At 44.1% G+C, this 16,948-nt stretch overlaps 1 protein-coding gene across 12 annotated transcripts in view; it reads left to right on the top strand.

Moving 5' to 3' along the window:
• The first annotated feature begins 12,696 nt into the window (after positions 1-12,696).
• The window catches only part of LOC118732100 (WASH complex subunit 2-like), a 45,734-nt gene continuing 41,482 nt past the window's right edge, over positions 12,697-16,948 (top strand). For all 12 annotated transcript variants that reach the window (XM_036461139.2, XM_045570665.1, XM_036461142.2 and 9 more), the window contains exons 1-3: positions 12,697-12,791; positions 12,936-13,058; positions 13,767-13,931. In XM_036461139.2, the coding sequence (XP_036317032.1) occupies positions 12,936-13,058; positions 13,767-13,931 (288 nt within the window). In that variant the 5' untranslated portion in view covers positions 12,697-12,791. The remainder of the gene's footprint in view (positions 12,792-12,935; positions 13,059-13,766; positions 13,932-16,948) is intronic.

Raw genomic sequence — 16,948 nt, 5'->3', positions numbered from 1 at the left:
AAGAGACTAAACTTTTGAACTGGGCTAAAGCACAGATTGCCACAGATGGATATTGTCCTTGGGACCGAATGTGCATCACTGCACTCTGTATTAAAATACATAACATTTCACCTGGCAATAGACACAGCAATCAATCCGAATAGCACAGTGTCAGTTTGCTTGTTGGCACCAATCACGGCTCTTTCAAAACAGCTTGTTTCAAAACAGCTCTCCTTCGGAAGTCCCCGTTCTGTGTCTTCACACACCCCGTTTCTTTCTTTCTCCCCTTGGAACACGATTGGGTTTCTTTCCAAGTTTGTGTCCAGAATTGCAATTTTTAAATACTCCTAGATAAAGCAATGTGTACCTTACAGTTCTCTATCAAAATCGATCGACATTATGATACCGTTGTGATTAGCCAGTTATTAATCATCGGAGAGGAGCGAAGGGGAGGCCAGACATGACAGGTCTGCCATTGGGCAGCTTCACAGGGAGGCGGCAGCTTTGCATTCCCCAGGGAACCACTGGTCTGCTCCCCGCAAACACGGGGAAAGGGATGCACAAAGGAAGCTGGCCGCAGGCCTAGTAAATCCCGGTGACATAGGGAAGGTGCTTGCCTTCCATCAAAGATCCCTGGGAACGGAGATCATTGGTCAGAATGGGCGTGGCCACTGCAAGCGCGGGGAAATTTGGGAAAACATCTCCGAGACAAGCGCTCTCCTTTGTTAGTCTTGCTGCCCTTGGCTCATGACTCCGGACCCTTGGCTCTTGTTGCTCCTGGCCAGCAGGGCTCTCATTCCTGCTTCCTTGCATTCGCCTGTATGGCCCATGGTGATGGACTAATGGGTTGCAGAGGGAAACACAAGCTAAGTGTTATAGTCATATTAGTGTGATGTGTGATCTATATTTGTGTGATGAGTACTTAGCATAACTAACTCCATTTTGAAACTTAGAGTGCATATTTTGAAGTTATTTTGAAGTTGTAACCCTGACTGTATGTGAACACCTAACATGTGTTAATCTTTTTAGTTGTAAACAACATGTGTTTTGTGTGTGTGTGTGTGTGTGTGTGTGTGTGTGTGTGTTTTAAATATATTTTATTGATTTTTTACAGAGAGGGATAGGGAGTTAGAAACATCGATGAGAGAGAATCATCGATCAGCTGCCTCTTGCACAACCCCCACTGGGGATGTGCCTGCAACCAAGGTACATGCCCTTGATTGAAATCAAACCCGGGTCCTTTCAGTCCGCAGGCCGACGCTCTATCCACTGAGCCAAACCAGTTTCGGCAACAACATGTGTTAATCCCTTAAGTTGTAAACAAGTATGACAGAGCATTAAGTAATGCTACCGGAGAGACCCCCGATAAGACACACTGAAGACTCACTGGTGACACCCAGAAGGAACGAGGGAACGCCCAGAATTGGCCATAAAAGAAGTGGACCTGGAGGACCGGTCAGAGACACCGCTGGCCGCTCCCTTCCTGCTCCTGTCCGAAGCTCTGCCCGGTGCGCTGTCACTCTGCCCGGGAGCCGAACCTCTGAGGCCTCGATTGTGACCAAAGCTCTGCGGCGTTGTCCCATCCAGAGTGTGTGTCTGTCGGTGCGGAGCTCCAGCTGACCTGCTTAGGCTTCTGGAAACCACCAGGACTCTGCTAAATAAACCGTGTGATTTGTGCATTTAATGTTTGTCCTTTGTCTTTGATTTTATGCTCGGTCAAACTTAGTGAGAACTGTGGGCAACCCATATAAGTCCAGTTCTCTGGCTGAGGGACCCCAGTCACCTGTGCATACGTTCCCACCTGAAGGTGAAGTGGAACACTAAGCTGGCTTGATACTAGACTGGACTCGGCTCCCACATGGTGAGGAAACTTCGGACACTGGCTCTGAGTTAAGCTCTGCTGAAACCCTAGCTACACTTCTATGACTGGACTAAGGGAAATGGGACCTTGGAAACTCAGGGATTTAATTCCACCCAAATAAAAATCTCCTGTGAGTCTCAGAAAATTCCTCTTCTTGGGATATTGCAAAAATTCCACCCCCACTAGCAACTGGGGAGAGATAAAGCCCCTTCTCTCTGTTAACTATTACATGGTGTCAGAAGTAGGATCTAGAGTGACCTTGCTCCTTGTCCAGTACTTTGAGTAAAGTACCCACACTTTACCATCCATTGCACTTTACCATCTCCTCAGTGGTCCTGATTGTTGTAGTAAGTCCTCCTGGACCCAAACCTCCCGCCTCGGTTGGGGTTCAGTCTCTATTTGGGCATCCTCTGTTGCCAGTTCTTCGTCTGTGAGACTTAAAATGCCTGTTTGGTGAGTAATCATTCTTTTGAAACATAAGAATTTCACTTTCTGCAGGGACAGGTTTGGCTCAGTGGATAGCGCGTCGGCCTGCGAACTGAAAGGTCCCGGGTTCGATTCCGGTCAAGGGCATGTACCTTGGTTGCGGGCACATCCCCAGTAGGGGGTGTGCAAGAGGCAGCTGATCAATGATTCTCTCTCATAGATGTTTCTGGCTCTCTATCCCTCTCTCTTCCTCTCTGTGCAAAATCAATAAAATATATTAAAAAAAAAAGAATTTCACTTTCTAAGGAAATGGCTGTTCAATTGCCACTGTATGGAACTCCCACTGTAATATTTGTGTACAAAAATCCTGGGTTCTTATCCTGCAAATTTCTATCTCACTGGATCATAATTGCCAAGGATGACTACAGTTGAACTGGACAACGTAAGGCTCTTTATTCAAATCCCCAAATTAGTCTATTTGAGCCATCAGTTAGAAAAAGACTGCAAAACTAAGCAATCTGATGGGAAGCTTATTTTAATGGCATTTCATGGCCTCCAAAGCTTTATGTCTTATTATCTGCACCTCTCATTCCTTCACTATCTACCTGTCCTCTCCCTCTTTACCTTTTACTTGCTCAATTCAATTCCTTTTTATAACAATAAGCCTGAGGCTCCATTATATGCACCCTCCTTTTAAAATTAAAATGTGGGGAGATAATAGATCAACCGAAGGACTTGTATACATGCATATAAGTACAACCAATAGACACAAAACTCTGGGGAGGGAGGGTATGTATGGGAGGGGGGAGGCAATGGTAAGATATGTACACAGATAATAATTTAATTTAAAAAATAAAATTAAAATGTCAGGTGAGCCTGATCCAGGACAATAAACCCTTATTTTTTTATACCTCATAAAGTTAACTGAGCTCCATACCATTATTAAAAATTTCCCTAATCCCAAATAGGACCTCATTGGGTTTGCTATAGAATGTCTGCTCACTACTCCAACATAGGAGCCAGGGTTATCTGACTTCTAGAAGTTTATTCATATGTTCACAGGAGAAGACATGCCAGAGAATGACTGAACAAGGCAGGATGGCAAAACTTTATGAGAAACTTTTCTCATTGAGGACAAAAAGCCATAAAACTAGCTAAATGTCTTCCATAAAAAGATACCCAAGGCTTTAAAAATGTTTTTATTGATTTCAAAGAAAGAAAGAGAAATACATATTTATGTGTGTGTATGTGTGTGTATATATATATATATATATATATATATATATATATATATATAGAGAGAGAGAGAGAGAGAGAGAGAGAGAGAGAGAGGGGGGGGGGGGCATCAATGATGAGAGAGAATCATTCATCTGCTGCCCCCTGCTGGGGATTGAGCCCACAACCTGAGCATGTGCCCTGACCAGAAATTGACTCAAGGGTCTAAGCTCAAACAACGAGCAACACCAGCTGGGCTAGATAATCAATGTTTTTACTTCAGTTATTGATTAGAAGAAAATTTTAAAATGTATTTTAAAAATACAACAACCCACTGAAATTGTTTTGGATTATGATGTTAGGCTCAAAAATGTTTTTAAACAGTAGTTTAGCATAAATGAAGTCAATAATGACACTTCAAGACTCTTTAATCCAGCCTTTGTTGAAGGTTTGCAAAACAAAGTTGAACAACAGATTAAAATATTAAAACTTAATTGGGCCACTATGCAAACCCATGATTTAGTAAACTATCCTGAGCAGCTCTCCCAAGCTATCCAAAAAGATACCAAAGAGAAAACTACACAAGCCCTAAATGCCCAAATTCACGCAGCACAAGAAATGAGCCTATAAATACAGCAATTGACAGTTAAATATACTTTTCAAGATCCCTAATGCAAAGCACCAAAGGGTTTTACAGTAACTGCAAACAGCCTGGACATTTTGGAAAAGATTGTTTAAATCTTAAAAGGCAATTACAAAGTCCAAGAGCCCCTAAAATTTGTGAATCCTCAAGGACTCCAACCTGTTTTCTCAGCAGTGGGGTTGCTCTGAGGATCAGAGAGGGATTTCCCTCGCTCTTCTCACCGATCCCTGAGGAGGAGTTGACGTGACTGCTGGGAGTGCGGTAACCAGAGCCCTGCAGACTCCGGAGCCAAGATATCAGTCTCTCCATTCCTCTTCCTCAAAGTGCTGAACCACACAGTGCGAGCTGTCCATCAACCCATGATTCTCTGAATCCCTTCAAATTTCTTTTCCTCTCGGACCTATACAAGGAAATTAGCAATTTCTTTGGGTTCCCTCTGCCCCTATTCGTCTCCTAGGATATGATTTTCTTGAAGCTCACAAAGCCCAAATTTGCTTCTCTCAAAATATCCCAGCCTGCATGACTCAGCAGTTGAGCACTGACTCAGAACCAGGAGTCACCAGTTTGATTCCTGGTCAGGGCACATGCCCAGGTTAAGGGCTCGCTTCTCAGTGAGGGATATGCAGGGGGCAGACAATCACTGAGGTTTCTCTCTCATTGATGTTTCTATCTCTCCCTCTCCCTTCCTCTCTCTAAAAAAAAAAATAAAATAATAAAAAAATTAATAAAACATTTTAGAAAGGGGGGGAAGAGATATTCTTACATCTTGAACTTCTAACTAATGACCCCCAAGAGGACTTGTCCAAAGCTACTTCAGTTTTTTTAGCCAAACTTTGACTTAGCCAAGCTCTCTTTTATTTCTTATTTATTTATTTTAAAAAATATTTTATTTGATTTTTTACAGAGAGAAAGGGAGAGGGATAGAGAGTTAAAAACATTGATGAAATATTGAACAGATGCCTCTTGCACACCCCCTACTGGGGATGTGCTGCAACCAAGATACATGCCTTTGACCTTCTGTCCGCAGGCTGACACTAGCCACTGAGCCAAACCAGTTAGGGCTAGCCAAGCTCTCTTTTAGATTCCATTTCAAATAAACTTTGCTAAAAAAAAAAAAAAAAAAAAAACTAAAAAAAACCCAACTTTACTATTGACAAAAATAAACCAATGCAGAGCCATTGAAGGAATGAAATCTGTAATTGAGGAATATTGCAAACAAGGCCTCATCATTCCTTGCATGAGCCCTTGCAATACTCATATCCTAGTCTCCGTATTTAAAAAGCCTCAGGAAGGGGATGAAGATTTGTTCGAGATCCAAAAACTACAAATAATGTAATCATATATTGGTATCCAGTCATACATAACCTTACTCTTACTCAGCCATACCACTAGAAAGTAAATTCTTTTCAGGTACAGATTTTTAAAAAAAATACATATTTTTATTGGTTTCAGAGAGGAAGGGAGAGAGAAAGAGAAACATCAATGATGAGAGAGGATAATTGGTTGGCTGCCTCCTGCACGCCCCCTAATAGAGATAGACCCCACAACCGGGCATGCGCCCTGAGCAGGAATTGCACTGTGAGCTCCTGGTTCATAGGCCAGCACTCGACCCCCGAGTCACATTCAGGGAGAGATCTTTGTAGTGCTTTGGTTAGCACCCCTGTTGATCCTGAAAGCCAATTCTTACTTGCTTTCATGTCAGAATTACAGCAATGTTCTTGGACAGTAATGCCTTCCTGAAAACCCAACTTAGTTTCCCCAAATTTTAAGGGCAGATACTGCCAATATAGAATTCCTTTACCAGTTCACTGTCTCTTTTGTAAAAATATGTTTTTATTGATTTCAGAGGAGGAAGAGAGAGGGAGAGGTGGATAGAAACATCAATGATAAAAGAGAATCATTGATTGGCTGCCTCCTGCATGCAACCTACTGAGGAACAAGCCCACAACCCGAGTATGTGCCCTGACTGGGAATGGAACTTCTTGGTTCGTGGGTCAATGCGCAACCACTGAGTCACACTGGCTGGGCAACCAGTTTACTCTTTTAAAATATGTGAATGACCTCCTCCTCTGCTTATTTTCTGAGGAAGGATCACTGCAAGAGAGCCTGCACCTCCTTTGGGAGCTAGTGAAAAAAGGAATACAGTATCTAAAGAGAAACCTCAGTTATGTAAAACATGGGTTAAATATCTGGGACATTCAGATACTAATAAAGGTCTCCTCTAGGATTCTCATAGGATTCAGGGCACTTTCACTTTTCTGATTCTAAAGACTAAAAGGCAACTCAGAGGATTCCTAGGTTTGGCAACTTATTGTAGGAACTGGATTCCTAATTTTTTCATCATGTCTCAGCCTGTATACTCCCTTCTCGAGGCTGAAGAGACAGAACTCTCACCTGGACAGGGGAATCCCAGATAGCCTTCAACGAAATAAACAGGCAGTCTTTAGGATCCTCCTGCTTTAGGACATCCTAATTATCAATTGCCCCTTTCCTTTTTGTCCATGAAAGAGAGGGAAATGCCTTAGGTGTCTTGACTCAATAACCTGGAAGAAAACGTAGGCCCATTAGATGCATAGTCAGCAATTAGATCTAGTGACCAAAGGTCTCGCTCCCTCTGTGAGAGTTATTGTGGCCCCTGCAATCTACTACAGCAAGTAGAAGAGGCAATAATGGGCTCCCCACTTTATGTGCCTCATTCTGTAGAAGCCTTATTGTTATTATACTAGAGGCCCAATGCACTCAGGGAGTCCCTCAGCCCGGCCTGCGCCCTCTCGCAGTCCAGGAGCCCTCAAGGGATTTCCAACTGACAGCTCCCTGTGGGGAGTGGGCCTAAGCCAGCAGTCAGACATCCTTAGCGCTGCCACCACCGCAGCTGCGCTTGCCAACCATTAGCCTGGCTTCTGACTGAGCAGCGCTCCCCCTCTGGGAGCACACTGACCACCAGGGGGCAGCTTCTGCATTGAGCGTCTGCCCCCTGGTGGTCAATGTGCATCATAGCAACCAGTCGTTCTGCCCTCAGGCTAAAACTGGCTCTCCAACATCCCCTGAGGGGTCCCAGTTTGGGAGAGGGTGCAGGCCAGGCCAAGGGACCCCACTGGTGCATGATGGGGCTGGGAGGGATGCAGTAGGTTGGCCAGCCAGGGAGGGACTGCAGGAGGGCTCCAGGGCGTGTCTGGCCTGTCTCATTCAGTCCTAATGAGCAGGAACCCAGCAACAAGCTAACCTACTGGTCAGAGAGTTTGCCCCCTGGTGGTCAGGGCATGCCATAGCAAGCAGTTGAGCAGCTTTAGCATATCATTAGCAAGATTTGACCCTACGCTTTGATTGGTTGAACAGCCAACTGGATGACCAGACACTTAGCATATTAGGCTTTTATTATATAGGAGGACTACGTTTGCAGTTGGCTTTAATCAAGAGATGATCCTCCAGATTTTATGTCATAATCTTGTACTTTTAAAAAATCATGTTTTCTCTGATTTTGCTTTGATGCAAACTCAATGTATCTATACCAATATTTCAATCTTTTAAAGGTTTACATTTTCATAAATAGCTTTCTTATTTGAGGTAAAGATATTATTTGTTTTATTGCTAAAGAAACTGCCTGAGTTGGTTGGAAAGCCAGGTGTTTTGCACCAAATTCATGTCCTTTTTGATGTTTTTTAGAGGTTGGTTATTTCCCTAAAGGGAAGCCCTACTTAGCTCTCATGATAATCAGCACTTCTCTGATAGCAGCCTGACCTCCTTCCTGCAAACTTCTTTATTGTCTCCTGTCACCTAATGTGACTATTGCTCACTGTAATGATCTGAACCCTGCTACTCCCCTCCCTGTGTCCTTGAGAAACCCCTCAAGACTGCCTGACATTAACACACCTACTCCTAATTTCTCAAATTGACTTAAAGGAAATACTTCTTAAAAAGGCTGAATTAGTTTAGTTTACTTATGGATCTTACCTAAAAGATGAGAAAGGCCACTATCAAGCAGATTGTGTAATTATCTCTTTAAATAAACCATTGAGGACAGTCCAATGCCTCAGGCAACTTCTGCTCAAAAGAAAAGCTCTGTGCACTAATTGGAGCTTGCAGTTTGGTCCAAGGTAAGTGGCTAACATTTATACGGACGGACAGCAGGTATGCCTATGGTATGCTAGGGAAATAGAAAGGATTCCTGACCTCTTCTAGATAAAAGATAAAATAAAATAAAAAACCCACAGTTCTTATACTTTGTGTGTGCTTTTCTTAATACTCACCTGAGGATATGCTTATAGATTTCAGAGGTAGGAAGTTAGGAAGTGGGGAGGAGAGAGAGAGAGAGAGAGAGAGAGAGAGAGAGAGAGAGAGAGAGAGAGAGAAGAGAAGAGAAGAGAAGAGAAGAGAAGAGAAGAGAAGAGAAGAGAAGAGAAAAGAGATGGGCTGCCACCTGGTATGTGTCCTGAGCAGGAATCAACCCTGCAACATTTGGTGCATGATGTGATGCTCCAACCAACTGAGCCACCAGCCAGGGCCTGTTCTTACATTTTAGAGCTCTCAGATGCTATTCAATTATCTAAATCACATGTGTCAAACACAAGGCCCGCGGGCCAAATCCGTCCCGCCAGGCCTTGCAATGTGGCCCGCACCGCGCTGTCATCACTGCACTCTCTGCGTTTCCATCACAATGACAGTTTATGACTGTTCAGTAAACCATTCGGCCCGCAATTTAGGCTGGATTTTAGATTTTGGCCCCTTCTCTAATTGAGTTCGACACCCCTAATCTAAATCCCTAGTGATCACAAAAATCCCTGGCCATTTAAAGGCAGACATAGAGGAAAACAGAAGCAATCGTTTGGCTGGCTGCTGTAAGTTAGCAGCATTAAAACAATTTCAGCCCCTAATGGCAGCACCTGTGCTACTGAGGCAGGTTAGTGAGAAACTAGGAAAATTCCCTGGCAGTGGAATGCCCCTAACCACCTCTGCCTGCGGACCTGATTGCCCCCTAACTGCCTCTTCCCTTGCCACCGTGGTTTTATCAGGAAGGACATCTGGAAGATGTCCAGTCTAATTAGAATATTATCCTTTTATTAGTATAGATTGATTTCAGAGAGAAAGTAAAAGGGAGAGAGAAACATCAATGATGAGAATCATTGATTGGATGCCTCCTGCACACCCACCACTGGGGATTGAACCCACAACCTGGGCTTATGCCCCTGAACAGGATTGAACCTGGGACCTTTCAGTCCACAGGCTGATGCTCTATCCACTGAGCATTACCAGCTAGGACATGTGTTGCTTTTTTAATGGTTGGAGCTACGATTCTTTCCAATGAGTAATCATTGATGCTTTCTAAAAAGAATCTCAATGAAAAAGAGAAAATGTAAAAAAATAGTAATGTGGCCCAGCTGGTGTGCTCAGTGGTTGAGATCAACCCATGAACCAGGAAGTCACTATTGGATTCCCCATTAGGGTGCATGCCAGGGTTCGGGGCTTGATCCCCAGTATGGGACAGAAGGCAGCTGATCAGTTACTCTCTCTCATCATTGATATTTCTAGCCCCCCCCCCCTCACTTCCTCTTTCTGAAATAAATAAAAACACTTTAAAATGGCAATATGGAGTTGATACAGTGGAAAGAGCAATCTAAATAGGAAGCTGAACTAAACCCTTCTCGTTCCAGGTAAAACTGAACTTTTGAACTCGGCTAAAGTACAAATGGTTGTTACATCCTGACACAGTTCCTGGGACTGACTCTGCATCACTGAACTCTATATTAAAAGAAGTAAAAAAAAATTTCACCTAGCAACGGACCTAAGCAATCAATTATGTAGAGCACAGTATAAATCTAACCATAGTGTAAAATAGTGGTCAATTGTGTTGGTTCCCTATTCTGATTCTTTACTGGTTTTCTAATCCGTAATTTGCTTTACTTCCCCATGCTTCAGTTTTCTCAACTATAACACGGGAAAAATGGTGCCTACTTCATGAAGTCATTGTGAGAATTAAATTAATATGTATTAAGGTGTTCGATAAATGCTGAGCACTTCATAAATTTTAGCTATTATCAAAGGAGAGACCTATATAAAAATTACAATACAATGTAATACTTCATGATGAATATTTTTACAAATGTATAGAAAATAACTGAGGGGCACAAACTTTACTTGGGGTAATCAGAGAAGTCTTCAGAGATAACAAGTGAGAACAAAAAAGTCCAAGAGGTGGACAAAGAGCACAGGAGAGGTGGCAACATCTATGTTTTATAAAAACTTATTTTTTTAAATATAGTTGACATACAATATTGTATTGTTTCAGGTGTACAACTTAGTGATGAGACACGTATATGCCTTAGAAAGTGATCACCACTATAAGCCTAGTATCTGTCACTATACACAGCTATTACGACATTATTGACTATATTCCCTTTGCTGTACATTACATCCCTGTGACTTATTTTATAACTGGCATTTCACACAGTTTAGTCCCTTTCACCTATCTCACCAACCTCCAAGCTCATCCCATCTGGCACTACCAGTTTGTTCTTTGTATTTATGAGTTTGTTTCTGTTTTGTTATTATTGGTTCATTTGTTCATAAATATTTGTCTTTTTTTCTCTTGGACTTCTTTCATTTTGCATAATACAATTCTGGTCTATTCTTGTTGCAAATGGCAAAGTTTCTCTTCTTTTTTGTGTGTATGATTTGTTATGTTCAGATTTCGTGATCCACAAAGACCACCAGGGAGCCGAGTCTGATGCAAAAACAAGGAGCCTTTTTATTTCGAACTAGCCCGAGCTCAATCTCACGTACACCGATGCAGTGGAGAGGGAGAGTGTGGGTTTCGCTAGAACAAAGGATTTATAGGGGTGGTGAGGTCACTGCTTTGGCTGACCCTGATTGGTTGGGTGAGGGCTAGGGTCCAGTTACATAGTGACATAGTTATACAAAATGGAGGACATAGTACAAGATGGAGTCAGGAGTTAACCCTTCTATTGAAATAGAAATCTTTTTATGTCCTTTTAAAAATGCATAACCATTTAGACCTTCTACCCAGTATTCTTTATTCTTTGAATCCTCAGTCTTTTAATGATTCCTAAGAAACAAACAGCCAGAATTTCTTTTTAAATTAGTTGTAACATTAAAGATATTATATCTTAAAGTTACCTTACTGAATATTCTACCACCACCCAAGAAGTACCCAGTAATCCCACCCTTGCCAGGCTCAGTCTTTATGTGTATTGGAAGGGTTAAGGAGAAGAGAACAGGGCAGAGGAAGATCCACTGTGTTCTGCCAGCATAGTTCAGATAAGCAAGGAACCAAGGACACCAGCAGAGTGGACTGTAGCCAGTAAAATCAACAAAACCTAACTCTTCCTGCTCCCCCCGGCCTACAGCTTCTCTTTTCTGCATTAACCATTTCTTCTGTCCTCTCATGATTGACTACTATTGTTTAAATGGTCACCAAATGACAGGCACCATGCTAGCTATTGAGCAAATATCGTAATTTTTACTGAGGAAAAAACACTCGAGGTTAAATTACTGGCCACCGGGCACACAGGAATGGAGAGATGTTGGGATCTTTATCTTTAAAAGTGAGTTGATAAAGTTAGTCGTGGCCTGTGTGGCTCCGTTGGTTGGGCATCTCCTGGTGCAGGGCACATGCCCAGGTAGCAGGCTTGATCCTGGAGGCAGCCAATCAATGTTGCACTCTCTCCCTCTTTCTGTCTGTCACTGGAAGGACTCAGCCAAGAGAACGGCAAATAAGTGTGAGGAAGGATGGCCAGATCAGAGGTGAAGATGCATTCGCAGGCAGGGATCAGAATATAAGGGTTTTGTCTACCATATGATTAGACTGGACTTGAATCTGAGTGCAATGCCCAGAGAGTAAAGTGTTCGGGTCACTGAAAGAGGTGCACACAGGCCGAAAGTGGTAAAAAAAAAAAAAAAATAAAAAAAAAAAAAAAATGAATTCATTAGATCATCTGGGAACCCGATGGGCCGAGTCCCCAAATGGCCGGAGCACCCAGGTACGAGGAGTCTGATTTTAAAGGACTCGGCAGGCTTTTTCAGCTGGGCGGTGGGGATCCAGGGCAAGTCCGGAGGAGGATTACTAATCTCAGCAAATGGAAGGTGGTCCAAGCGAAAGGGTTTACCGCGTGGAGATGACCTAAAGGTCAGTTTCCCAGGGGAGGGGATATCCATCCCATTACTTGATCAGACCTAACAAAGGATTTTAGTAGGTCCTGCGCAGTGAGCTGAAACCCAGCAGGCCATCAAAAGGCGGGCGGTGGTCAGAAAGATGGGCTATTCCCCATTGCCTGAGCGCCTGTGCGCTGACCCGCAAGGGGGCGCCTCCCTCTGCCCGCAACCCCGTCTGCGGCCGCGGCCCCGGCTCCACACCGCCTCCTGGGAGCGTGGGGTCCGCGCCGCCTGGGCCCGCCCGCCCAAGAGCTCGCCCGGGGCCCCGGCCCCCGACCCCAACTCCTGGCCCCCCCACCCCGACTCCCGATCCCAACCCAGCTACCAGCCGCCTAAGGACCCCTCCAGCGGCGCCTCTAGCTTCCTTCCGGCGCCGCAGTCCAGTCACGTGAGGGTCCGGTCACGTGCAGCCAGCCATGGTCACGTGCGGAGGGGCAAGGCTGGGGGCTCGGCTTCCGGGACCGGCGGGCCGGGGTGGACGCGGTCTGCACTGCGGGGACGGTGAGGGCGGCCGCGGCTGGTCGGGCCGGGGGGCCGGGGGGCCGGGGGGCCGGGGGGCCGGGGGACTGGGGGGCCGGGGGGTCGGGGAGCCGGGGGGGCCGGGTCGCCGCCGCCCGCGCTCAGCCTCCGCCTGTCCTTCCGCAGATGGACCCGACGGCGCCCGCGCCGGAGCCGGCGCCCGAGCCCGAGCCCGCGTGGCAGCGGCCCTGGTCGGTGGAGGAGATCCGCAGGAGCTGCCAGACCTGGTCGCTGGCGGCCGACGCGGGCGTGAGAGGCGGGCCCCGGGCCGGGAGGGACCGCGGGAGGGAGGCCGCCGGGGGTGGGGGGACGCCCGGCCTGCGAGCGGGAGGGCCGGACCCCGATTCTCCCTCCACCCAGTCCGCCCCGCTGCCCCGGTCTTAGTAAAACCCGTGTTCCCCCCCCCCCCCCCCCAGCAGGGCCCGGGCGTCAGGGAGAGGGCCCGGGGCCGTAGCCCTTCGCGCTGCCCCGCGGACTTAGCCGGGCTCGGGCTTCTCGAGCTGAGAGGCAGGTGCCCATCCCTGCCCGCGGCGTTGCTGTGGCACCAGGGAGGCCGCTCCTGGCTGGACCCGGGGCCGTGGGGCGCTGGGCGTGAGGTTATCCTTGAGGGCTTCTTCAAGTTAAGAACTGTGACTTCAAAGTCGCATATGAATAGGACTTTTAAAAAAAGTAGTGATTCGTTATTTTACCCATTGTCTGTAATTCCTGTGAAATGACAACCAAAGAGGACTTAAAATTCCTACAGAAAAGAAGTAGCGAGTGCCCACTACTCGCCATTGGCTTGATGCGCTTTCTAAGTGTTCTTCCATGCCCCTTTGCCTTCGCCCCACAAAACCAGCATCCCTGGTACATTCCAGCGCGCGTGCACACACACGTGAAAGGAACGGGGATTTTTATTTTGAGACAAAAAATAGATGCATATAATATTGATACTCTGTACGTTTATGTTTTAAATAGTTACTCCAGTTTCTGCAGGAATTTTCACAGCAGACTATCTCTAGGACCCATGAAATCAAGAAACAAGTGGATGGGCTAATCCGGGAAACGAAAGCCACAGATTGTCGCCTGCATAATGTCTTCAATGACTTCCTTATGCTGTCCAATACCCAGTTCATTGAGAATGTGAGTCACTTAGCTATGTCAGACTTGTAAATAATGCTTTCTGGAGTAGCAAGAGATCTATTACTAGTTTCCTAAAATTTGAGGCAAGTGATGGCTTTGGTACTTTAAGCTTCTTTCTCTAGGATGAATGTCTTAACAAATTAATAAAAATTTTTAAGCTTTTAAAATATTTAATTATAAAATTTCCTCGTATTCTAGCCTTTTCATCCCTTTTTAGTTTTGAGAGTAGTCAGCAGTTGTGCTGAATGGTGTGGCACTCAAGCCTTATTTTGACATTCTGTAAAGATTTGTCTGGGTCACCAGCATGTGACTATGGTTACAGAACGTTCCATTATGTTCAGATAAATTATATTAAAGGCAAGCATGTGATCACTTGGAATATTTTCAACTAGCATTTTGTTACGATGGCTGAACTTATGACACAGAATCAACCCTAAACAGATTACTGAGCTGTACACCAGGTGTAATTTTATCTGTATGTTTATTGAGTTTCTGTTAAGTGCTAGGTTTTTGTTTTTGAAGATTTTGTGTGTGTAATAGTTCTGTATTACTGTTCACTTCTTGGGTTCCCATCCATCTACCCATTACTCTTGGTTCCTTGTCTTCCCTTTTCAGTCTGCACCCAGATTGTCTCTGGATGTGACTGTTGGCACCGCCAAATTTAACTGCTTCCCAGACCCCTCTAATGAGTGTGATACATGTTCTTTTCATTCATAGCAGAGCATGATGATGTTGAGAGTACCGATAAAAGTATCTATAGGCTGATAATATATTTGGCAGTGACTTGGCTCTTTATATAGTTTCCTCAAATACTGACATAACTCTAGTTTGCGTGATGGTGCCATTTGATTTCTTGCTTTATTAGAAAGATATTCAAAGTCTTGGGTTTTAGTATTAAACTTTGGCAGGGACAAGATTGCAGGCTGCATTATGGAATTAGTGAAACTGAAGAGCATTTAGGCCTTTGTAGGGCAGGAGAAATCAGTACTGTTAGTAAAGGCTCCAGGGACAACTCCAAAGGAGGAGAAATGCTAATTAAATGCTTCAGTGTGTTACCAGAAAGGAACACAATTCTTAATTACTAGTTTGTTAATTTAAGAATTTTTTCCTGAAACATTAATTGACCTAGTTAATAACTTTTTTTTTTTTTTTTTTTTTTGGTTAGTCAATGACTTCTTTAGTAGTATTTCCCAAGATTATAATTTTAACTTACTGATATGCAATTCCTCTACTGAATTAAGCCCCATATTTTTGGGAAATGTTTTATTCCTTGGGCCTAGCACAGGTGTGATATGTAGGGACTCAGTGAATATTTAAGTGAATGAGAGAACACACATATATATAGCTCTGTGTATAGTCTGTTCAGAAATTTTTCCTCCAGTTCCCCATCTTCACCTTTAACCAGGTCTCCCCAAATGAGGAAGAAATCCTCTGAGTGGAAATACCCAAGATATTTTAAAATTTGGGTACGACTAACTGATTTGGAAATGATCAAGACACACATGAGCCTGTGAGCTCCACCCGGGAGGATGAAGGGAGGCAGTAGCATTGGTTATCTGCTGTGCCTGGTGACCAGAGGTGTACAGTCCTGGTTACTCTAAAATTTCCCCTGGGTTTTCTGTGTTTGCTGGCTGGTTTCTGAGATGCCATGTGTGGCGTTCAGCTGCAGCTGTTGATGTCTTGGGAGGTAGCTTTTAATGGCAGGAAAAGGGTAGGATGATGGTGCTGTTCGACTTCAGCATGAACCTCACCCTTTTAGGGAAAATGTTCTCACGATTTGTATTCTGAAGCTGCCATGTCTTTTTTTTTTTAATATATTTTATTGATATATATATATTTTTTATGGAAAGGGAGAGAGCTAGAGAGCTAGAAACGTCTATGAGAGAGAAACATCGACCAGCTGCCTTTTGCACACCCCCCACTGGGGACGTGCCCGCAACCAACGTACATGCCCCTGACCGGAATCGAACCCTGGACCCTTCAGTCCGCAGACCGACGCTCTACCACTGAGCCAAACCGGTTTCGGCTGAAGCTGCCATGTCTTAAAGTTTCAATTTTAAGAATTACTTGCTGGGGCTGGCGTAGCTTATTTGATTAGAGAGTTGTGCAGTGCACTAGAAGGTGGTGGGTTTGATTCTTGGTCAGGACACATACCCAGTTTGTCAAGTACAGGAGGCAACAGATCGATGTTTCTTTCTCTCTCCCTTCCCCTCTAAAATATCAATTTCAAAATTTATTTTTTGTTTCTGTGTGTGAAAATTCCCAATTTTCTGATCTTTATAGAACAATTAGAAAAAAGATATGAAAACTGAAGAAGCATCTGCATCTTTGTCAGCTAGAGCAGAGCCTTGGTATATATTCCAAATTTATTTCCCATGCAGACATTGGCCGTTAAGTTTTTTTTCTTGTTATAAAAGTAATGAACACTCGTTGTAGAAGAGATTGGCATAACTAAAAAATATTAAAGTTTAAAAAAGTAACTAAAAAAATCAACTGTAATTTTGCCACTCCAGTGAACAAACCATGGAACATATGGCATATTTATTTCTACTTTTTAACTTTAAGCTTTTCTAGATTACCTTGTGCGTGCATGTGTGTGTGTGTGTGTTTGCAACCTTCATTTTTCTTAATGCTAATTTATTATAAGCATTTTAACATATCTGTAGGGGTTTTGTGAACTTAATTTTACTTTTCTTATTCTATTACAGAAAAATAGATCATAATTTATTTCACAATTCTTCAAAATCAAAATTTTCAGTGAAGTGCTTCATATGCCTAGAAAAGAACAGATAACCACAGATGCTAACTATATGCACCATCCTGCATAAATAGGTTTTTTAAATTTATATTTTATTGATTTTTTACAGGGAGGAAGAGAGAGGGATAGTGAGTTAGAAACATCGATGAGAGAGAAACATCGATCAGCTGCCTCCTGCACACCTCCTACCGGGGATGTGCTCGCAAACCAGAATCGAACCTGGGACCTTTCAGTCTGCAGGCCGATGTTCTATCCACTG

This window comes from Pipistrellus kuhlii, unplaced genomic scaffold (assembly GCF_014108245.1).
Source record: "Pipistrellus kuhlii isolate mPipKuh1 unplaced genomic scaffold, mPipKuh1.p scaffold_m20_p_35, whole genome shotgun sequence".
Classification (NCBI taxonomy): domain Eukaryota; kingdom Metazoa; phylum Chordata; class Mammalia; order Chiroptera; family Vespertilionidae; genus Pipistrellus; species Pipistrellus kuhlii.
The sequence above is the reverse complement of the archived record's forward strand: the minus strand, read 5'-3'. Positions and strand labels throughout refer to the sequence as shown.